This window comes from Salmo salar, chromosome 10, assembly GCF_965601325.2.
Source record: "Salmo salar chromosome 10, fSalSal1, whole genome shotgun sequence".
NCBI lineage: Eukaryota > Metazoa > Chordata > Actinopteri > Salmoniformes > Salmonidae > Salmo > Salmo salar.
Genome location: NC_138300.1, coordinates 6,184,647 through 6,208,869, shown reverse-complemented (window position 1 = coordinate 6,208,869; position 24,223 = coordinate 6,184,647). Strand labels below are relative to the sequence as shown.

At 40.5% G+C, this 24,223-nt stretch overlaps 1 protein-coding gene across 1 annotated transcript; it reads right to left on the bottom strand.

Annotated features, from left to right (window-relative positions):
* Nucleotides 1–180: 180 nt before the first annotated feature.
* Nucleotides 181–17,800, bottom strand: ctbs (chitobiase, di-N-acetyl-). Its single transcript, NM_001140578.2, has 7 exons — nucleotides 17,585–17,800; nucleotides 10,400–10,538; nucleotides 5,887–6,095; nucleotides 4,687–4,858; nucleotides 4,433–4,530; nucleotides 1,066–1,227; nucleotides 181–756 (listed from the first exon to the last, which is right to left on the bottom strand). Exons 1-7 carry the CDS (start codon nucleotides 17,693–17,695, stop codon nucleotides 553–555), a joined length of 1,095 nt encoding a protein of 364 aa, NP_001134050.1. The 5' UTR covers nucleotides 17,696–17,800; the 3' UTR covers nucleotides 181–552.
* Nucleotides 17,801–24,223: the final 6,423 nt, after the last annotated feature.

The window sequence follows — 24,223 nt, the reverse complement described above, 5'->3', positions numbered from 1 at the left end:
TCTGAAGCGTAAACATTTACATCATATTTTAATCTTAGCAGCTCTTATTGAAAGTGACTGCATTCACCTAAAGTAGGTAAAACAACCACATATCCCAATCATTGCAAGCAAAACAACGATCTGCAAAATCAGTGTTCGTGAGATTAAAAGAAAAGACAAGTACAACAGTTAAGTGTTGTTGGTAGGAGTTATTTGTGTTTTAAAAAAAATCCACTGGCATATGCATTTCACAATATTTATAAAGCACTTATACGGCAAAGCCAAATTTGTTCTGTAAGATTCAGACAGTGGCACAATGCTGTGTTTGACAATCAACCATTTTGAGTGCATCTGTGATGGCATGATTCTTTGTACAAAACATATCCCCCCTCTTAAAGTGGCTCATGTTTTTACAATTGCAATAAAAAAAACGACTAATGAAATAGAAGTACACATCCCTGAGCTCAAGAGGAAGACACGTTACGGTTCCTGTGTCCCACTTCTATCCTCGGACAAAAGCATCTATTGACTAGCAACAAATAGCTGTTAGGATCCAGTGGAAAGGCAGTCTTCTCAGCACTGAGCGTCTTGGCAACCCATGAGGGCGTTCCACATGTCTCGACTCTGTTCCTGGGCAACCGGGTTGTTGCTGTAGTCCAGGAGGTTGCCGCACCACATTCCCGTGCCCTTCAGGCCCAGCTCTCGTACATATGCCACCTTCAGGGCAATGCTTTCTGGGTCGTCGTACCACACCTGATGGATCTGTCCCTTTTGGTCCTGCGGATGATAGTTCAGTTCACAAACTCTGTTATGGGCCAACAGCGACAATGGCACCCTCTTTAGGAGCAAGGAGGATAATGCAGCCTTGGCAAGAGTGCAACTTGAGCCAGAGTGTTTTATTGGATTTGGAGGAAGTGATTTGTTGTGAGGTGACTGTGTTAGTTCAATCTAGCAGCACTGCAGTCAAATAGCCTTTTCCCCAAAATGGCTGCGGCTTGTGTTGAGTTGTCATTTGTCACCAGCAGCCCAGACAAATGGTCTTAGGCTACTTGTTCAACAAACTTTCTATACAATGTGTCTCCATACCTTGTAGTTGTAGTAGGGAGCCAGCTGGACCTCGTCCCACAGCCTGCCAGACAGAGAGCCATTGATCTGTTTCATCATAAAGCTGTAAGGGATCTGACGGCCAGCTGCATCGCTACAAGGTGCACCCCGGAACGGAACCTTGGCTAAGGAGCACACCCCTTCCTAATTAAAGAAAAAGACACACATAGTTGAGACAGCAGGATGATGTTCTCATTTTTTTCTGCTACAGTGCCTGCTACAGAAAGTATTCACACCCCTTGACTTTTTCCAACATTCTGTTGTTACAAAATGGGATTAAAATTCATAGAATATTCATTTTTTTGTCAACGATCTACACAAAATACTATGTCAAAGTGAAAAAAAAGAAAAGATATATCTTGATTAGATAAGTATTCAACCCCGAGTCAATACATGTTAGAATCACCTTTGGCAGTGTTTACAGCTGTGAGTCTTTGAGTAAGTCTGGATTGCACAATATTTGCACATTGTTTTTAAAATACGCTGCCAAAATTGGTTGTTGATTATTGCTAGACAGCCATTTAAGTCGTGCCATAAATTTAGGTCAAAACTGCAACCAGGTCACTCAGGAACATTCAATGTAGTCTTGGTAAGCAGATTGGTAAGGTTATTGTCCTGCTGAAAGGTGAATTTGTCTCCCAGTGTCAGAAAGCAGATTGATATACCCTGATGAAGACAGCTTGTCTATCAAAACATTGGACATTAAATTATTGCATCTGAGCTCCTAGGAAAGCAGACTGAACCAGGTTTTCCTCTAGGATTTTGCCTGTGCTTAGCTCTACTGTGAAAAACAAGATAAAGCATACCCATAACATGCAGCCACCACCATTCTTGAAAATATGATGAGTGTTACTCCGTGATGTATATAGTGTGTTGGATTTGCCCTAAACATAATGCTTTGTATCCAGTACAAAGTTAATTTGTTAAGAACATTATTTGCAGTTTTATGGTAGTGCCTTACTGGAAACAGGATGCATATTTTTGAATATATTTCTTCTGTACATGCTTCCTTTTCACTCTGTCAATGAGGTTAGTATTATGGAGTGAGTAACTACAACACTGTTGATCCATCCTAAGTTCTCCTATTACAGCCATTAAAAAAAACTCTGTTGGAAACCCTGTGTGGTTTCATTGCTCTCCAGCAACTGTGGATGTATTAATAAACCATCCAAAGCGTTATTAATAACTTCACAATGCTTAAAAGGACTTTTTTTAGTTTTATCTTTTTTGTTTTACCCATCTACCAATAGGTACCCTTCTTTGCGAGGAATTGGAAAACCTCCCTGGTATTTGTGGTTGAATCCGTGTTTGAAATGCAATGTGACTTGTTAAGACAATTTTTACTCTCGAACATACAGTGCGTTCGGAAAATATTCAGACCCCTTGACTTTTTCCACTTCGTCACGTTACATTCTAAAATCGATAGTTTTTTTCCATCAATCTACACACAATATCCCATAATGACAACAAAAACAGGTTTTTAGAAAATGTATTACAAATAAATATTCAGACCCTTTACTCAGTACTTTGTTGAAACCCCTTTGGCAGCGATTACAGACTCGAGTCTCATTAGGTATGGTGCTGCAAGCTTGGCACACCTGTATTTGGGGAGTTTCTCCCATGCTTGTCTGCAGATCCTCTCAAGCTCTGTCAGGTTGTGTGCTTAGGGTCATTGTCCTGTTGGAAGGTGAACATTCGCCCCAGCCGGAGGCCCTGAGCGGTCTGGAGCAGGTTTTCATCAAGGATCACTCTGTACTTTGCTCCGTTCCTCTTTCCCTCGATCCTGACTAGTCTCCCAGTCCCGCCGCTGAAAAACATCCCTACAGCATGATAATGCCACCAACATGCATCACCGTAGGGATGGTGCCAGGTTTCTTTCAGGTTAGAAGGGTTCAATCTTGGTTTCATCAAACCAGAGAATGTTTCTCATGGTCCCACAGAGTCCTGTGGGAGCCTTTTGGCAAACTCCAAGGGGACTGTCATGTGCATTTTACTGAGGAGTGGCTTCTGTCTGGCCACTACCATAAAGGCCTGATTGGTGGAGTGCTGCAGAGATGGGAGAACCTTCCAGAAGGACAACCATCTCCACAGAGGAACTCTGGAGCTCTGTCAGAGTAACCAGCTCCCCCGACTGCTCAGTTTGGCCTGGTGGCCAGCTCTAGGAAGAGGCTTGGTGGTTCCAAAACTTCTTCCATTTAAGAATGATAGACAGGTGAGTGCCTTTCCAAATCATGTCCAATCAATTGAATTTACCACAGGTGGACACCAATCAAGTTGTAAAAACATCAAGGATGATCAATGGAAACAGGATGCACTGGAGCTCAATTTCATGTCTCAAAGATTGAGGGATTTTGTTTATTTAATCAATTTTAGAATAAGGCTGTAACCTAACAATGTGGAAAAGGGGAAGGGGTCTGAATACTTTCTGAATGCACTAATTCAACTTTGACATTAAGCGGTATTGTATGTAGCCAATGAAAAAAAAATCTAAATGTAATTCTTTTTAAATTCAGGCTGTAACAAAATGTGGAAAAAGCCAAGGGATGTAAATACTTTGAGGGCACTAAGCGCAAACTTGAAAGTGCATTCTGTGCAACTTCTGGCATGCGTTTACTGTGAACGCTGCTTTAAGTTAAACGTTTTAACAGTGGCCAAGTAGGCTACTGTGGCTATTTGATCATAATGTAGGCCTACCAGAGTGGCCTAACATCAAAAACAGAGAAATTGCATCCTGTAACATTTTAACATTGAAATAGCTATTGAAATAGCTGTTCTATGATACAGCCTACAGTAGCATCCAATGTGTTCAATGTAGGCCTACAATCCATGAGACTTTAGAGAACATCCTGACAAATTGTATGCTACCCTCTACCTATCGGCTTCTTAGATTATTCAAGTTTGTCTCAAAATATAACACTGCCTCTAAGACATAACAAAGCTATTTACCTGACTCGATTTCCAAAGATGGCTAGAAATGTACATGTTTTGTGCTCTTGTAGGAAGCAATCACTCCCCATTGCTGACCAGAAATAAGCTATAACTGGGCTAATAACCTCACTAACAAGCAAAGAATATGAACAAATGTGCACACGTGGCTACATGAGGCTCTGATCTCAAAAACAAGCTCATCTACTTGCGATCGCTCGTGCCTGTGAATGCAATAGCATCCTCAGACGAAACCAAATCACATACTGTCTTGCATAGTTAGATTTGTTACGGTATTTTGCATTGAAAGGGGCTAATATGTTGATTTGATCATAATTCCCACAGTAGAGGGAAACATAGATAGCATAATCTAGCAAGGCATACACTCCAGTAGAGTTGAGAAGTTCAATTTTGGAGTATTCACCTGGGAGAAGTCGAGACAAGGGTAATCATAGCCATACCATGGTACTCCCATCACAAGCTTCTTTGGATCTATCTTCATCGCCAAATATTGGTCATACGCTGGAATAAAAGACAGAAGGCCATAGGAGGTTAGGATTAGTCTGTTCAGCATGACAAGTAGTGGCTAGGGATCTGTAGTTTTTAGCTTCAAGTCAAATAACTGCAATAAAATGGCTTCTGGTTTGGGCTTCTAGAGGTCCTCCACAAATTACTTACCTGACTGTGTCTGATTGAATGGAGCATTTGCCATCGCAACACAATCGCCCCATATTTGACTCTGCTCGTCATAGGACATCACAAATAGCAGGTCGCAGGACTCGGCAATGGCGGCGTAGTCGTAGCAGCGCCTGTCTATACACTTGGGCGACCAGGCAACATCAAATGACACCTGAGAACGAGTCAGGAGAAGAGGGTAAGTTAAGGACAAGGAGGAAGCTGGGTCCTATTCATTAGGGCAGTGGTTTTCAAATATCTCCTCTGGGACCCCCAGACAATCCACACTATTGTTGTAGCCCTGAACTAGCTCATCTGATAAACCTAATCAAAGGTTTGATAATTAGTTGACAAGTTGAATCAGATGTGCTAGCTCTGGAATAGTTCAAATACATGGAATGACTGTGGGTCCCCAAGGAGAGGTTTGAAAACCCCTGCATTAGGGCACATCGTAGTAAAACGAAAACAAGTGTTTCTTAAATGGACAGTTTCATTTCAGTTCATTTTCTTCTGTTTGGTGCCTGATGAGTGTTGTCAGTTGTGACACCTAAAAAGCTTAGGTACGCAGATTGTAAGGTTGGATTAATCAATTTACTTCTAACCAAAATTGTGAATGTGACCTGCTTTCATTGTTGAATCGGAGCGTAATTAGCCAGGCAACATCAAATGACACCTGAGAACGAGTCAGGAGAAGAGGGTAAGTTAAGGACAAGGAGGAAGCTGGGTCCTATTCATTAGGGCAGTGGTTTTCAAATATCTCCTCTGGGACCCCCAGACAATCCACACTATTGTTGTAGCCCTGAACTAGCTCATCTGATAAACCTAATCAAAGGTTTGATAATTAGTTGACAAGTTGAATCAGATGTGCTAGCTCTGGAATAGTTCAAATACATGGAATGACTGTGGGTCCCCAAGGAGAGGTTTGAAAACCCCTGCATTAGGGCACATCGTAGTAAAACGAAAACAAGTGTTTCTTAAATGGACAGTTTCATTTCAGTTCATTTTCTTCTGTTTGGTGCCTGATGAGTGTTGTCAGTTGTGACACCTAAAAAGCTTAGGTACGCAGATTGTAAGGTTGGATTAATCAATTTACTTCTAACCAAAATTGTGAATGTGACCTGCTTTCATTGTTGAATCGGAGCGTAATTAGCCTACACGCCAAGTTATTGGTCTGGTATGACTAGGATACACTATTGTATTCACCTGGGAACCTGGGATCTCTCTATGAAAGGCCTCAGTGGTCTCTTTGACGAGTGCTGTCAAGGTGTAATACTCTGGGGAGGAGTCGGCCACCTCTTGCTCAATGTCTATGTTGATGCCATCCATAAACTGCCTCTTGGCCAAATCCACTTTGCTTGTGATCCATGCTGTCCTGTTGGCAGGGTCCACCATTTCAAGGATGGACACATCACCTACAGTAAAAAAAAAAAATGTACAACACTGACAAATGCATTCAACATTAATGCACATGGAGGGCTCATCTAAGGCTAGGCGATATATAGAAATATTTTGATTAATTCAAATTGTCAATTTTACCGCAATGTTCCAAATGACTGTATACCAAGAAGCTATTTTTTTTCTAATACTTTTTTTCAATATGGCCAATTTTGACCTTGTAGTTGAGGGATATCACTCAATTCTGATTAGGCCTGGCTCGCAGAAGGCATTCCAATTCATCCCAAAGGTGTTCGATGGAGTTAAGGTCAGGGCTCTGTGCAGGCCAGTCTCAACAAACCATTCCTGTATGGAACTCGCTTTGTGCACAGGGGAATTGTCATGCTAAAACAGGAAAGGGCCTTCCCCCAAACTGTTGCCACAAAGTTGGAAGTACAGAATCGTGTAGAATGTACAGAACCAGTCATAAGTTTGGACACACCTACTAATTCAAGTTTTTCTATATTTTACATTGTAGAATAATAGTGAAGACAACACTATGAAATAACACATATGGAATCATGTAGTAACCAAAAAAGGTGTTAACTTCTTGGTGACAGGGGGCAGTATTCGGAAATTCAGATGAATAACGTGCCTAAATGAAACTGCCTGCTACTCGGGCCCAGAAGGTAGGATATGCATATTATTAATAGATTTGGATAGAAAACACTCTGAAGTTTCTAAAACTGTTTGAATGATGTCTGAGTATAACAGAACTCATATGGCAGGCAAAAACCTGAGAATAAAATCCAACCAGGAAGTGGTTTGTAGTTTTTCAATTGATTGCCTTTCCAAACTACAGTGTCTGTGGGGTCATTTTGCACTTCCTAAGGCTTCCACTAGATGTCAACAGTCTTTAGAACCTTGTTTCATGCTTCTACTGTTACTGGGGAGAGAATAAGAGCTGTCTCAAGCCCGAGACCAACGAGTTGTTTACTGCGCTGGCACACAGGCACGCCGTTCCTTCTTTTTCCTCTGTAATGAATAGGCTATTGTCCAGTTAGAATATTATTGAAGATTTATGTTAAAAACCCTAAGGATTGATTGTCAACATCGTTTGACATGTTTCTACGAACGGTAATGGAACTATTTTACTTTTTGTCTCGGGTTTTGCGCTTACGCATTATGCCTTTGGATTAGTGATGTGAACGCGCGAACAAAATGGAGGTACACCCCCACACCACCTCCTCCATGCTTCACGGTGGGAACCACAAATCCGGAGATAATCCGTTCACCTACTCTCCGTCACAAAGACAATGGTTGGAACCAAAAATCTCAAATTTGGACTCATCAGACCAAAGGACAGATTTTCACCGGTTTAATGTCCATTGCTCATGTTTCTTGGACCAAGCAAGTTTCTTATTATTATTGGTGTCCTTCTGGTAGTGGTTTTGACCATGAAGGCCTGATTCACGCAGTGTCCTCTGAACAGTTGATGTTGAGATGTGTCTATTACTTGAACTCTGAAGCATTTACTCAGGCTGCAATCTGCGGTGCAGTTAACTAATGAACTTATCCTCTGCAGCAGAGGTAACTCTTGGTCTTCCATTCCTGTGGCGGTCCTCATGAGAGTTTCATCACAGCGTTTGATGGTTTTTGCGACTGCAGTTGAAGAAATTTTCAAAGTTCTTAATTTTCCGGATTGACTGACCTTCATGTCTTATAGTAATGATGGACTGCCATTTCTCTTTGCTTTTTTGAGCTGTTCTTGCCATAATATGGACTTGATAAATAGGGCTATCTTCTGTATACCACTCCTACCTAGTCACAACACAACTGATTGGCACAAACGCATTAAGAAAATAAATTCCACAAATTAACTTCACAAGGCACACCTGTTAATTGAAATGCATTCCAGGTGACTACCTCATGGAGCTGGTTGAGAGAATGCCAAGAGTGTGCAAAGCTGTGTCGTGTAAAATTACAATTATTCATGCTAGCCCATGTTTTACTGTTTAAAGAATTGTCTTGTTATAGGTTAGTGTTTTTTCTAACCTGATACAAACTTGTCTTTGTGGGACTTAGTAATAAGACTGGGCGTATAGCTAAGGTCCGTTTGTGTGCGACCGCAGCATGTGACATCCCGTGGCTTTACCATCTACAGAAACTTGCAGAAAGGAGCACATGATAGTATTTGTTGTGAATGCAGTTAGACGGTTGAGCCCTCGGGCTATCAACCTCATGCCATCTTAAATCTGCACAGACTAATTGCCTTTTACACAGTATCTGCTGACTGACACGTATACAAAAAGGATGTGCTTCTCTATAAAAGCATTGAACCGGCACTGTTCGTTGAGCTTTTCAACTATGCACTGTTGAATGGATAGTTGATTCTCCATTTTTGCAAATCTTATAATAAAGTGTTGTTTGAAAGAATCTGCATTCTCTCTTCCTATAGAATTGCTACCACAGCTGTCATCAAAGCAAAGGGTGGCTACTTTGAAGAATTTCAAATATAAAAAACAAAAGTTACACATTTGGTTACTACATGATTCCATGTGTTATTTCATAGTTGATGTCTTCACTATTATTCTACAATGTAGAAAATAGTAAAAATAAGAAAAACCCTTGAATGAGTAGGTGTCCAAACTTTTGATTGGTACTGTAACTAATGTTATTTGGAGAGGACTGGATTTGATATTCTAAGAAGAAAATTCTAGTAACATGAAAATACTAGCTAACGCTAAAACAGTAGCTAAATACTAGCAGCAATTTGAAGAGACCCTAAAGTTGTCATGGGACAACCTTTATTTAACTAGGCAAGTCAGTTAAGAGCAAATTATTATTTACAATGACAGCCTACCCTGGGAAAACCCGGACGACGCTGGGCCAATTGTGCGCCGCCCTATGGGACTCCAAATCACGGCCGAATGTGATACAGCCTGGATTCGAACTCGGGACTGTAGTGACACCTTGAGATGCAGTGCCTTAGACCGCTGCACCACTCAGGAGCCCCCAAATTAATGTTTGTTCTTCTCTTAGTCACTACATTCTCATTAAAGGACGGACATTGTTAATAGCCATAGAGTGATCAAGTGGGCTTGAGGTGACATTGACAGTTTGTGCTCACAAGTTTGTTTTGCTGTGACAAGTCTGTACTGTCTAAAAAGAGTGTTTTTTGTAGTATTTTTTATTTTTTTATTTACAAATGTTGGTTTATGTGGATTAAGGTCTTAAAGAGGGAATTTTACTGTCATAAAGTTATTTTCTACATTTCGTCTGTAAAGGAGAGAAGTTATTTTTGCTAAAGCAAATTTATATATTTTTTTGTATGGTTTACGGAACGGATTCTATAGGTTAAGTCACACTGTGTACAGGATTTTGCTTAAATATTTTCTTGGTGTCTATTTTCTGTGCTACAAAAAGTATGCATATTTGTATGTTTTATTGTATATATTTGGTTGCAATTTTGAATTGTGAAAAGGCGTTTATTTTGTGTAAAAGCGACCCACAGTATTGTGATTACACCTATTACCAACTCAAAAATGTCTATTCATTAAAAAAAAGCTGAACAAAGTTCATGAAAACTGATGAGTCAATAAACCAAGATACTGTGAGAACCCCAAAACCCTGGTTCCTTTGTATTGATGTACTGCAATATTTAAATCCTTACACTTAGACCGATTCTGTTTCTTTTTATCCTATAAAACTCTAGTCCTTGCCGATGACAAGCATACACATAACACGATGCAGCCACCACTATGTTTGAATATATGAAAAGTGGTACATTCAGTGATGCGTTTTATTTTCCCCAAACATAACACTTTGTATTCAAGACATTCATTTCTTTGCCAGTTTTACTTTAGTGCCTTATTGCAAACAGGATGCATGTATTCTGTACAGGCTTCCTTCTTTTCACTCTGTCATTTAGGTTAGTATTGTAGAGTAACTACAATGTTGGTGATCCATCCTCACTTCTCTCCTATCACAGGCATTCAACTCTGTAGCTGTTTTAAAGTCGCCATTGGCCTCATGGTGAAATCCCTGAGTGGTAACAAAGGTAACAAAATGTGGAAAAAGGGAAGGGGTCTGAATACTTCCCGAATGCACTGTATATCTATTGGAGCTGATTTTCTGGTGTTTTCACTGCATTATGTTCAACAATAAAAATTGTTTAAAAAACATTTGCCCAGAAAACTTGGGGAACCAAATAAAAATCACTGGGCCGCCAGTTGAGGAACCCTGGGATAGGTTCTTTACAAATACCAGTAATTTCCTTTCAAATCCATGTATGGAGGTGATCAAGTGCACACTGGCATATGGTTGAGATACCTAACCTTACCTTTCAAGACTAGCCGTACTCCTTTCGAATGGGCGTGGCACATGAGTTCAGCATCATATTTCCCAAATGCAGCAACGGTTGTCACTTTTCCCCAATCATATGACTTCCATGCTTTCTTGCCCACATCAAACACAAACACCTGAAAGCAGAGAGACCAGCGGCAGGTGAAGAACTCTAAAGCCTCTTGTCGTGTCAACTACTTTTTCTTTTACTGAATCTAGGCTAGACAAACATATTTTCACGACTTCATAAATATCAAAATCAATAAATCATAGCACGTTTTTGGGCTCATTCAGTAGTTACCTGATTAAGTAGAATCCTGTTGAAAAATGTATGTTAGAAGTACAATTTATATTCCTAAAACATTAGTTAAAAATGATTATTGCTGCTTCCTGTCGTCATGCATTTTTGATTTATAGCCGAGTGTCAAAACACTGATTTTAAATGCCCAAATTCATAATCAATATACTGAATTATGTTGTGATATTTTGAAGACCAATATATAACAATTATTGCCTACACACGTGTTCAGATTACGCTGCTAAATTATTACATTATAAAAACTGCATGTATGCACCAACTTTTACCTAGCGGTCACTCCAGACAAATTGATTAGCTTGTTCTACCGATAGCCTACCGATTATTTTTTGCAACCTTCGGTTACCAGTCCAACGCTCTAACCACCTGCCTTACATTGCACTCCACAAGGAACCTGTTGGGGCTAGGGGGCAATATTTGCACGGCCGGATAAAAAAAACGTACCCGATTTAATCTGGTTACTACTCCTGCCCAGTAACTAGAATATGCATATAATTAGTAGATTTGGTTAGAAAACACTAAAGTTTCTAAAACTGTTTGAATGGTGTCTGTGAGTATAACAGAACTCATATGGCAGGCCAAAACCTGAAGATTCCATGCAGGAAGTGGAAATCTGATTTGTGGAATCACCTTCAACACTTTGCCTATGAAACACACCGTGAGTTAGGATTAATTTAGCACTTCCTAAGGCTTCCACTAGATGTCAACAGTCTTTACAAAGTGGTTTGAGTCTTCTCCGGTAAAAACTGACCGAACGAGAGGCCTGGAAAGTTGGTCATAGGGGGAGGACCATTACTACTATGACGCGGGCACCCATGGGTACCCCTTCGTTCCGAAACGTTTAGTAAGACGATGCAATCGTCCGCCTTGAATATTATTGAAGCTCTGATTGAAAAAGGCCCTAAAGATTTATGTTATACAACATTTGACATGTTTGAACGAACGTAAATATATATTTTTGCACATTCGTGATGACAAGTCCCGCGCGCTTAGGTACATTATGAGTAGCCTTCGGAACGCGCTAACAAAAAGGAGTTATTGGGACATAAATTTACTTTTTCGAACAAAACTACATTTGTTGTGGACCTGGGATTCCTGGAAGTGCCTTCTGATGAAGATAATCAAAGGTAAGGGAATATTTACAATAGTATATTTGATTTTAGATGGTTCCAAGATGGCGATACAGGTTAGCGCCTAGCCTATTTTTCTGAGCATAGCACCTCGTTTATTGCAAAGTGTGATTTCCCAGTAAAGTTATTTTTAAATCTGGCAATGCGGTTGCATTCACGAGATGTTAATCTATAATTCTTTGAATGACAATATTACATTTTAACAATGTTTTCGAATAGTAATTTTATAAATTGTAGCGCTGATTCACCGGAAGCATTTGAGGCAAAATATTTTCTGAACGTCACGTGCCGATGTAAAATGCTGTTTTTATATAAATATGAACTTTATCGAACAACAAATGCATGTATTGTGTAAGATGATGTCCTAGGAGTGTCATCTGATGAAGATTGTCAAAGGTTAGTGCTGCATTTAGCTGTGTTTTGGGTATTTGTGATGCATGCTAGTTGCTTTGAAAATGTCAGTGTGATTATTTTTGGCTGGGTACTCTCCTAACATAATCTAATGTTTTGCGTTTGCTGTAAAGCCTTTTTGAAATCGGACAACGTGGTTCAATTCAGGAGAGGTGCATCTATAAAATGGTGTAAAATATGTTTGAGAAATTGAAGTTATAGCATTTATGAGGTATTTGTATTTGGAGCGACGCGATTCCACTGGCTGTTGACTAGGGTGGGACGCAAACGTCCCAGGTTCCCAGACAGGTTAACAGGCTGACTACCTGTTACGCGAGGGCAGCAAGAAGCAAAGGTAAGTTGCTAGCTAGCATTAGACTTATAAAAAAAACGATCAATCGTAACATAATCACTAGTTAAACTAGTAATATCATCAACCATGTGTAGTTATCTAACGTGTCCTGCGTTGCATATAATCGATGCGGTGCCTGTTAATTTTCATTGAATCACAGCCTACTTCGACAAATGGGTGTTGATTTAACAAGCGCATTTGCGAAAAAAGTACTGTCGTTGCACCAATGTACCTAACCATAAACATCAATGCCTAACAGGAATATTTAGACTTAGCCACCCGTTAGATAAAATACGGAACAGTTCCGTATGTCACTGAAAGAAAAAAACGTTTGTTTTCGAGATGATAGTTTCCGGATTCGACCATATTAATGACCTAAGGCTCGTATTTCTGTGTGTTTATTATATTATAATTAAGTCTATGATTTTATAGAGCAGTCTGACTGAGCGGTGGTAGGCAGCAGCAGGCTCGTAAGCATTCATTCAAACAGCCCTTCACTGTGTTTCAAGCATTGCGCTGTTTATGACTTCAACCTGGGTGGGTATAATTTGTGGAACGTTCCAACAGGAATCTATTCCAAAAACTTGGTAAATAACAAGGTTTCCAAAAAACAACGCATACAAAGTTGTATAGCGGCAGAATAAGATACCGGGTAGGGAGTGGTCTATTTCATTGCGTTTTTCACTCATCACGTTTATTCCAAAAAATGTCTGTCATCACGTCTGTTTGCCTATGGACAAACATTAAGAATAAGCTACGTGGTGAGTTGATGCCTATTCGGCAGCTAGTTAGCTAGGTTTGTATGCGTTGCTACTTTGTATGCGTTGTTGGTTGGCAACCTTTTACTTTACGTTTTTTTGGAACAGATTCCTGTTGGAACGTTCCACAAATTATACCCACCCCTTCAAGCCTATCAACTCCCAAGATTAGGCTGGTGTAACCGATGTGAAATGGCTAGCTAGTTAGCCGGGTGCACGCTAATAGCGTTTCAAACGTCACTCGCTCTGAGACTTGGAGTAGTTGTTTCCCTTCCTCTGCATGGGTAACGCTGCTTCGAGGGTGGCTGTTGTCGACGTGTTCCTGGTTTGTACCCCGGGTAAGAGCGAGGAGAGGGACGGAAGCTATACTGTTTCACTGGCAATACTAAAGTGCTTATAAGAACATCCAATAGTCAAAGGTATATGAAATACAAATCGTATAGAGAGAAATAGTCCTATAATAACTACAACCTAAAACTTCTTACCTGGGAATATTGAAGACTCATGTTAAAAGGAACCACTAGCTTTCATATGTTCCCATGTTCTGAGCAAGGCACTTAAACATTAGCTTTCTTACATGGCACATATTGCACTTTTACTTTCTTCTCCAACACTTTGTTTTGCATTGTTTAAACCAAATTGAACATGTTTCATTATTTATTTGAGGCTAAATTGATTTTATTGATGTATTAAGTTAAAGTGTTCATTCAGTATTGTTGTAATTGTCATTATTACAAAAAAATAAATTGGCAGTTTAATCGGTATCGGCCTTTTTGGGCCACCAATAATCGGTATCGGCATTGAAAAATCAGAGTCGGTCAACCTCTAGTTGAAACTGTATACTTAAAGTTTTTTTTAATACATTGTAATATTTGTAGCTACTTAAGTAAATACCTGCAGTCAACCAGTGCAACATGTTAGAAGAAAAAGCAGTTCTTAATTTCACCTGCCACATTATTTTACATTATGAAGCTTACTATAGTTCCCCAGAACAGTTTAGCCAGTCACGTTAGTTTGTAAATAACACAATTGGAGAAAGTGGGAGAAGGTGTACCCAGCTGTGTATTGACAGGGGTCACATTTTATATTGAAGGTCAAGAGTGTTATTTTTGCTTCAATAGCGTGATCTATAAGTTTTTCTTAACAGAAAATACATTACTGTAAAACATTAGGCAGAAAATAGCATCATTTTTCATCAGATGACAACAGAAGTGAAACACTATTTGGCTGCCATCCACACAATTAGACTAAATGAGCTTACAATGCAAATGCAAGGTATTTTTTGCTAAATCTATGCATGGCTAACATTTCTGTTTATCATAGAAAGAGTGTAGCAAGCTACATTTCCTAATGTTTGTGAATTGTCATCTGAGTGGAGAAGTGAAACTGAATCACAAAATTAGTCTGATGCCGAGCAGTAATTACAATTTTTTTTAAAAAGTGTTGATCTTTGTTTACAAAGCACAGCAAGATATTTCATCCTGCTTGACAAATTCCATCCTTCTCTCACCAAAATGCTTGTAGCGTCAGACCCAAGACTCGAGGCTGTAATCATTGCCAAAGGTGCTTAAACAAAGTACTGAGTAAAAGATCTGACGACATATTTAAAAGTTTTTTTTTTTTCTTCATTTATTAACAAACGTTTTCAAAAACCTGTTTTTGCTTTGTCATTACGGGGTATTGTGTGTAGATTGATGAGGCGAGAAAAAAACTAAATCTGAGAACAAGGCTGTAAAGTAACAAAAAGTGAAGGGGTCTGAATACTTTCCGAATGCAGTGTAGTATATCTGTTTTTTTCCATGGCCTGCGTCTCAATCCACCACATCCGCCAATCCGCATCTAATGAAAAAGGCGGCAGAGCTAGAGCTCTGTTTGTCCGCATCTGCAGCAAAAGGTGGCAGAGCTAGAGCGGTGTGTCAGACCATGAGACATCCTGAAAATTGGTCTTCTCCCGAAAACATCTGTGGCGTTCGAACGGCTTGACCTACAAAGTATTATGACCCCTCTATGGAAAGACATTTTGCTCTACAACCCCCACACGCGGCATTGGACTTGCCTGAAGTCGGTATAGCCAATTTTCCAACTTCTATCTGATGCGGAAAACGCCCATAGCAAGTAGCTCATGGATGTGAGTTTCAACAACACTAACTCCGGTATTTGCACTCATCAGACCAAAGGGCAGATTTCCACCGGTCTAATGCCCATTGCTCATGTTTCTTGGCCCAAGCAATGCTGAATACAAATGATGCTTAATTAATTTTAAGAACTACTAAAATAGTGATTTCGTCAGAGAGCATAGGTAGCAGCTCTATAGAGATTAAATAAAACATATGTAATATACACAACTGAAATATTTCAAGTAAAGTAATGTGAAAAAAGGATGGTTAATAAGTGATAAGCAGTAACGGGCAGTCACTACCATGGGACTCTTATTAATTGATTTATTCTTTGTTGTTACAGCATTCAACCCACATTGTGCATTTAAGGTTTTAAAAAATATATATATTACAACCGAAATCCACGATACATTTTTATATAATCGAACCGAAAAAGCCAAAATCACTCAGCACTAGGGGCATTTATTCACTCATGTAGAGGCATTTTTTCACTCATGCCTAATCTACAAAATGTATATTTACATGTGATTTAACCTCCATCAAATGGTATTATGGCACACTGCTTGCTCTCCAAAACATCTACACCACCAGAGCAACGGTCTGTTCACCCCGCTATCATCCAGAAGGCTAGGTCAGTACAGGTGCATCAAAGTTGGGACCGAGAGTCTGAAAAACAGCTTCTATCTCAATGCCATCAGACTGTTAAATAGCCATCACTAGCCGGCCTCCAATAAATAAAGGCAATAAATAGGCCATAGTAGCAAAGTAATTACAATTTAGCAGATTAACACTGGAGTGATAGATGAGCAGATGATGATGAGTAGATGATGGTGTGTAAGTAGTGATACTGGTGTGCAAAAGAGCAGAAAGTAAATAAAAACAATATGGGGATGAGGTAGGTAGATTGGGTGGGCTATTTACAGATGGACTATGTACAGCTGCAGCGATCGGTTAGCTGCTCAGATAGCTGATGTTTAAAGTTAGTGAGGGAAATGTAAGTCTCCAGCTTCAACGATTACTATTGCTGTATATACACACACAATATTCTATCCTATATATACCAAATATTCTATCCACAGCGTCCATAATGTCTATACATCCCATCACATTTACATACTGTATTTATACTCCAGACTCCGACATTGCTCGTCCTAATATTATATATTTCTTAATTCCATTCTTGTGAATTGTTAAATATTACTACAATGTTGGAGATAGCGAAATGCTTGTGTTCCTACACCCGCATTAACATCTGCTAAATATGTGTATGCAACCAATAAAATTTGATTTATTGCAGACATATTGGATTTGGGACGCATATTGGATTTGATGCAAAATCCATGGTGGTCCCAAAAATAATCTGTGGTGGACCTGATTTAATTACAACAGTAAGGGCTAAAGATACAACATCCTTCAAGTAACCTTGGACCCCCAAAAAAATCAAATTCCAAAATCTAAACCCATTTAGAGCAGGTTACACTAGCCACAACATTAAAACATTTTCAAACGTATGCATTTGTCAGGCAGGACGATAAAGCACTGAATGAGAGCAAGTGTGCCTCGTGACTATGGCTATTAATCAGCTACCAAAAAAAAGTAAACTTACATTTATCATCAATATTCATAGTTGACGTGTCCACCTATTGTATCAGTGTTTACAATTCTATATTTCCGAGATGCATTAAGATACAAACAAACAGCACTAGGATATGTACAACTTACTACTTGTATTACAAATTGTAGCAATAGCGGAGCTTGCAATATTCGATTACACAAATGTATGCGGCCCATCACTCCAGCCAGCCGTTATTCTGCACTTTTTGCGTTTAGGGTGCATGTCACAATATCTATCAATTTAACCACTTGCAGTAAAATATGTGTACACAACCATCCATTTTATGTTTTGTAAGGGCCATCTAAAAAATGTCGGGGCCTTGCCATTAGCCTAGTTTGTCAGTGAACACTCACCCACGAATTCACCCAAATGTCATGGTTTAGTGTCACATTGTATGGGTCTGTCAGCCTAAACTCTCAAGTAGTTCCATCACTTATTATGCTACCCTGTTTTAACAGGAGCATGTCGGGCTACATTTCTGCTAAACCGGTCATGCTAACGTTACCTCAAAGTCCTTCTCGTCGCGGATTTGTTGACAGAGTTCCTGGATCTCGCATGGACAAACTTCTGCCTTGCAACACACGCTAACCAGCGTCAGAAACAAAAACAGCCACATTGTTGACAAAAATAGTTGCGTAAGGTATCGCACTAAATTGGTTTTTGGTTTGATATTGGGAGTTTGCTCGTCAATACCTCTTCGACGGAAGGTCTTACGTTGATTAGCGTGATATATCTTGTATCACATGACGGTAGCGTCAGGTACAGCCTTGTAGTTTTGTCTTGGGTAAATGCTATGATACATGGAGTGTCTCTGAAAGTGGGCGGATCAACCAAAGTGGGCTGTTGTCACACAAGAACGTTTTGCGTGGCTTTTATTTTATTTATGTATTTTTTATTTAACCTTTTAGTTAGCTAGGCAAGTCAGTTGAGAACAAATTCTTATTTACAATGACGACCTACCAAAAGGCCTCCTGCGGGAATGGAGGCTGGGATTCAAAATTAAAATACAGGACAAAACACACATCATGACAAGAGAGACACAACAACACTACATAAAGAGAGACCTAAGACAGCAACACAGCATGGCAGCACCACATGTAAACATGGTAGCAGCACAGAACATGGTACAAACATTATTGGGCACAGACAACAGCACAAAAGCAAGAAGGTAGAGATAACAAGAAGATAGAGATAACAATACATCACGCGAAGCAGCCACAACTGTCAGTAAGATTGTCCATGATTGAGTCTTTGAATGAAGAGATGAGGATAAAACTGTCCAGTTTGAGTGTTTTTTTTGCAGCTCGTTCCAGTCTGGCATTCCCTGGATTTATGGTGCTTTCACGACAACTGAGAACTCAAAAAAAAAACAGTTGTTTTAAACTCACTGAAGTTAGATTTCCCAGTTCCGAGTTAACAGTTGTTTTGAGCACGGGAGAAATAATGCTAGATTGGCCAATGTTGAATTTTTTAACATTTTTATTTATTTAACGTTTATTTAACTAGGCAAGTCAGTTACCCCGGCCAAACCCGGACGACGCAGTACCAATTGTGCGCCACCCTATGGGACTCCCAATCACGGCCGGTTGTGATACAGCCTGGAATAATTTGTATAATTTTAAGCTTGAAAAAGAGACCGTTAAACTCAGACTTGGGACCACACAGCCACTCCACTGAATAGCAGGCTAGTGATTGCTTTGCAATGCTTGCAGTTAGCCACTGCTTACTTCCAAATCATTCATTATTGAATTTGCGATTTCCAACTTGTTGTGTAATGTTTCTGTCCAATGGCCGATGAGCACCGATACGTTTTATCTATAATTTCTCTTCATTATTTCTCTTCATATGACAAGGATTAAAAAGGATTTGCCAGTAGATTGTCAACTTAATTCATGATGATGACTGCCAGCTAAGATTTTGAATATATGATGTTGACATGATCAGTCTAATCAAAGCTACTGTAGATATAACATGATTTGATGTTATTCTATCTATGGCCAATGACTTTGAGCCTTCTTGGATGGGCACTTCTAATGTAACTCTATGGCAGCACCCAAGGGGCTTGAATTTTTGAGCTCTACCCTTAGATATGGCGGTGACGTAGTGTCTCCATGAGTGACAGAACACTGAGCCAATCACAGCACGACAAGAGAACATTGCCAACCCTTATGCTCTGTATTTTCCGCTGGCTGCCCCACCACCACAGAAAGCACCGAGCTAGGCTGAAGCACCTGCATTTTGGAGCTGCCTTACTCAAGAAAGCAAAAAAAGATACCATGTTTGTATGTGGCTTTATTAACTAAATTATTATTTATTTATCTTTTACATTGTTTACAAACTGATATGTGACACATATTAATTCCAAAATAACATGCAAAACAGGCAACCCCCCCCAATTTTTTTCAAATTTGTATTTATTTTTAGCTACAATGACGGGTCGCCACTGTTTCGGGACCTTCAACAGAATGTGACTGGCAGAACAGGTGTTATATGGAGGATGAGGGCTGCTGTAGGTATCTCAGATAGGGGGGAGTAAGGCCTAAGAGAGTTTTATAAATAAGCATCAACCAGTAGGTCTTGCGACAGGTATACAGAGATGACCAGTTTACAGAGGAGTATAAAGTGCAGTGATGTGTCATATAAGGAGCATTGGTGGCAAATCTGATAGCCAAATGGTAAAGAACATCTAGCTGCTCAAGAGTACCCTTACCTGCCGATCTCTAAATTGCGTCTCCATGATCTAGCATGGGAAGGATGGTTATCTGAATCAGGGTTAGTTTGGCAGCTGGGGTGAAAGAGGAGTGATTACGATAGAGGAAACCAAGTCTAGATTTAACCTTAGGCTGCAGCTTTGATATGTGCTGAGAGAAGGACAGTGTACCGCCTAGCCATACTCCCAAGTACTTGTATGAGGTGACTACCTCAAGCTCTAAACCCTCACAGGTAGTAATCACACCGGTGAGGAGAACAATTCTTCTTACCAAACCACATGACCTTTGTTTTGGAGGTGTTCAGAACAAGGTTAAGGGCACTAAGAAAGCTTTGTTGTAGGACTTTTAACACAAAATCCGGTGCTGCTTGGTACGCAGTGTTTCACACTTTCAGTGAGGCTCTGTCATGGTCTTGATTAGTAGAGATGACAGTAAAGAATTTCAGTTAGGCGAAACATTTTGCCATTCACTTTGATCTGTGTCTTTGGTGTAGATATACTAGCTTTTTATTGCTATCTGACATTAACATGACTTTAATCTACCAAGCTAACGTTCGCTAACCTAGCCTGTTAAAGTAGATATCATCACAGAGAGTCTTGTTTGCTGTGAGCAACAGTTAGCTAACGTTATCAACTCATCTAACTAACGTTAACTACCTAGCTAGCTTACTAAACTACAGTTGAAGTCGGAAGTTTACATACACTTAGGTTGCAGTCATTAAAACTTGTTTTTCAACCATGCCACAAATTTCTTGTTAACAAACTATACTTTTGGCAAGTCAGTTAGGACATCTACTTTGTGCATGACACAAGTAATTTTTCCAACAATTGTTTACAGACAGATTATTTCACTTATAACTCACTGTATCATATTTCCAGTGGACCAGAGGTTTACATACACTAAGTTGATTGTGCCTTTAAACAGCTTGGAAAATTCCAGAAAATTATTTTGTGGCTTTAGAAGCTTCTGATAGGCTAATTGACATAATGAGTCAATTGGAGGTGTACCTCTGGATGTATTTCAAGGCCTACCTTCAAACTCAGTGCCTCTTTGCTTGACATCATGGGGAAAACCAAAGAAATCAGCCAAGACCTCAGAAAAATAATTGTAGACCTCCACAAGTCTGGTTCATCCTTGGGGGCAATTTCCAAATGCCTGAAGGTACCACGTTAATCTGTACAAACTGTCTCCTAGAGATGAACGTACTTTGGTGCGAAAAGTGCAAATCAGTCCCAGAAAAACAGCAAAGGACCTTGTGAAGATGCTGGAGAAAACAGGTACAAAAGTATCTATATCCACAGTAAAACGAGTCCTATATCAACATAACCTGAAAGGCTGCTCAGCAAGGAAGATGCCACTGCTCGAAAACCACCATAAAAATGCCCGAATGCGGTTTGCAACTGCACATCGTGACAAAGATTGTACTTTTTGGAGAAATGTCCTCTGGTCTGATGAAACAAAAATAGAACTGTTTGGCCATATTGACCATCATTATGTTTGGAGGAAAAAGGGGTAGGCTTGCAAGCCTAAGAACACCATCCCAACCGTGAAGCACCGGGATGGCAGCATCATGTTGTGGGAGTGCTTTGCTGCAGGAGGGACTGGTGCCCTTCACAAAATAGACGGCATCACGAGGAAGGAAAATGATGTGGATATATTGAAGCAACGTCTCAACACATCAGTCAGGAAGTTAAAGCTTGGTCACAAATGGGTCTTCCAAATGGACAATGACCTCCTAGCTTACTTCCAAAGTTGTGGCAAAATGGCTTAAGGACAACAAAGTCAAGGTATTGGAGTGGCCATCACAAAGCCCTGACCTCAATCCTGTAGAAAATGTGTGGGCAGAACTGAAAAAGTTCTGGAGGCGTACAAACCTGACTCAGTTACACCAGCTCTGTCAGGAGGAATGGGACAAAAGTCACCCAACTTATTGTGGGAAGCTTGTGGAAGGCTACCCGAAACATTTGACCCAAGTTAAACAATTTAAAGGCAGTGCTACCAAGTATGAATTGAGTGTATGTAAACTTCTGACCCACTGGGAATGTGATGAAAGAAATAAAGCTGAAATAAATCATTCTTTCTACTATTATTATGACGTTTCACATTCTTAAAATAAAGTGGTGATCCACTAAACTGAGTTTAAATGTACTTGGCTAAGGTGTATGTAAACTTCCGACTTCAACTGTAGCTGCTGCACACAGTAACAATACATTCAATCACAAACATTTCACATCATACATATCCCACTAAATAACAGATTATTTAATCAGACCTACATACAGTATATATCACATTGCACTGTTTTTGAGTTTGACTGACAGGGGGATGAAGGAGTGCATACAGAATATCTGTTCAGTTTACTGAGGAACCCTGTTGCGTTTGCCTTAGGGGAGAAGCTACAACTCTGGGTGGAGTACATGGGAGGGGTCTGACATAATTTTCTTGTCCTGTCTCATGATTGTTTGTTCAAAGACCATCTACAGTGACGGGTGCTACCTCACTCCCATCACCTGCCTGGCTGTCTGGACCAGGCGACTGAATCGTGATTTTAAAGGTAATTGACAAGTTACCATACCTGAAATGCCATAGAATAGAATGCTCTTCATGACAGGCTGGTAGAATAGGAGCATGAGCTTCTGTTAGACTCCAAAAATCTGAAACCTAAGCAGAAAATAAAGGCGTTGTTGGACCGTAGAGCATTTGTAAGAGTGAAGCTGAGTAATGTCTACATTATTGACCACCACAGGTGAGTGGTCGCCAACAGATATGGGGTCAAAAACCATTTCCTCAGTTTGCTTGACATTTAGGATGAGGTGGTGGTCATCACACCACTGCACAAACCTCTGTATCTCTGATATATACACAGTGGTGTCAATGTCTATACATTAGACCTAAAATGGCAGTATCATCAGAAAACTGGACAACATACAGTGGGAAGAAAAAGTATGTGAACCCTTTAAAATGACCTGGATTTCTGCATAAATTGGTCATAAAAATGTTATCTTCATCTAAATCACAACAATAGACAAACACAAACTAATAATAAAGTAATAACACACCAGCAATTATATTTTTTCTGGAATTTATTAAACATCCTATTATCTCTTCCCTCTGCTCAATCCTTCTCCAACCAATCTCCTGATTCTGCTTCCTCAACCCTCCTCACTTTCTGCATCCTTTGACTCTCTATGTCCCCTATCCTTCCGGCCGGCTCGGTCCTCTCCTCCCCTCCTGCTCCGTGGCTTGACGACTCATTGCGAGCTCACAGAACAGGGCTCCAGGCAGCCGAGCGGAAATGGAGGAAAACTAGCCTCCCTGCGGACCTGGCATCTTTTCACTCCCTCCTCTCTACATTTTCTTCCTCTGTTTCTGCTGCTAAAGCCACTTTTTACCACTCTAAATTCCAAGCATCTGCCTCTAACCCTAGGAAGCTCTTTGCCACCTTCTCCTCCCTCCTGAATCCTCCTCCCCCCCTCCCTCTCTGCGGATGACTTTGTCAACCATTTTGAAAAGAAGGTTGACGACATTCGATCCTCGTTTGTTAAGTCAAACGACACCGCTGGTCCTGCTCACATTGCCCTACCCTATGCTTTGATCTCTTTCTCCCCTCTCTCTCCAGATTTCTCCCCTCTCTCTTGCGACTTGTGACGGCCGGCCGCCCAACAACCTGCCCGCTTGACCCTATCCCCTCTCTTCTCCAGACCATTTCCGGAGACCTTCTCCCCTACCTCACCTCGCTCATCAACCCATCCTTGACCGCTGGCTACGTCCCTTCCGTCTTCAAGAGAGCGAGAGTTGCACCCCTTCTCAAAAAACCTACACTCGATCCCTCTGATGTCAACAACTACAGACCAGTATCCCTTCTTTCTTTTCTCTCCAAAACTCTTGAGCGTGCCGTCCTTGGCCAGCTCTCTTGCTACCTCTCTCAGAATGACCTTCTTGATCCAAATCAGTCAGGTTTCAAGACTGGTCATTCAACTGAGACTGCTCTTCTCTGTGTCACGGAGTCTCTCCGCACTGCTAAAGCTAACTCTCTCTCCTCTGCTCTCATTCATCTAGACCTATCTGCTGCCTTTGATACTGTGAACCATCAGATCCTCCTCTCCACCCTCTCCGAGTTGGGCATCTCTTGGATTGCGTCCTACCTGACAGGTCGCTCCTATCAGGTGGCGTGGCGAGAATCCGTCTCTGCACCACGTGCTCTCACCACTGGTGTCCCCCAGGGCTCAGTTCTAGGCCCTCTCCTTTTATCGCTATACACCAAGTCACTTGTCTCTGTCATATCCTCACATGGTCTCTCCTATCATTGCTACGCAGACGACACACAATTCATCTTCTCCTTTTCCCCCTTCTGATAACCAGGTGGCGAATCGCATCTCTGCATGTCTGGCAGACATATCAGTGTGGATGACGGATCACCACCTCAAGCTGAA

Bases quoted from the DNA above. Each gene is read 5' to 3' on its own strand.
- ctbs (NM_001140578.2), bottom strand. From the start codon at position 17,695: ATGTGGCTGTTTTTGTTTCTGACGCTGGTTAGCGTGTGTTGCAAGGCA. The intron at 4,859-5,886 runs GTGAATACAATA...ACTCGTTCTCAG, and splicing joins GAGAGATCCCAGGTTCCCAG to GTGTCATTTGATGTTGCCTG. The intron at 1,228-4,432 runs GTGAATACTCCA...TTCTTTAATTAG, and splicing joins CTTGTCTCGACTTCTCCCAG to GAAGGGGTGTGCTCCTTAGC.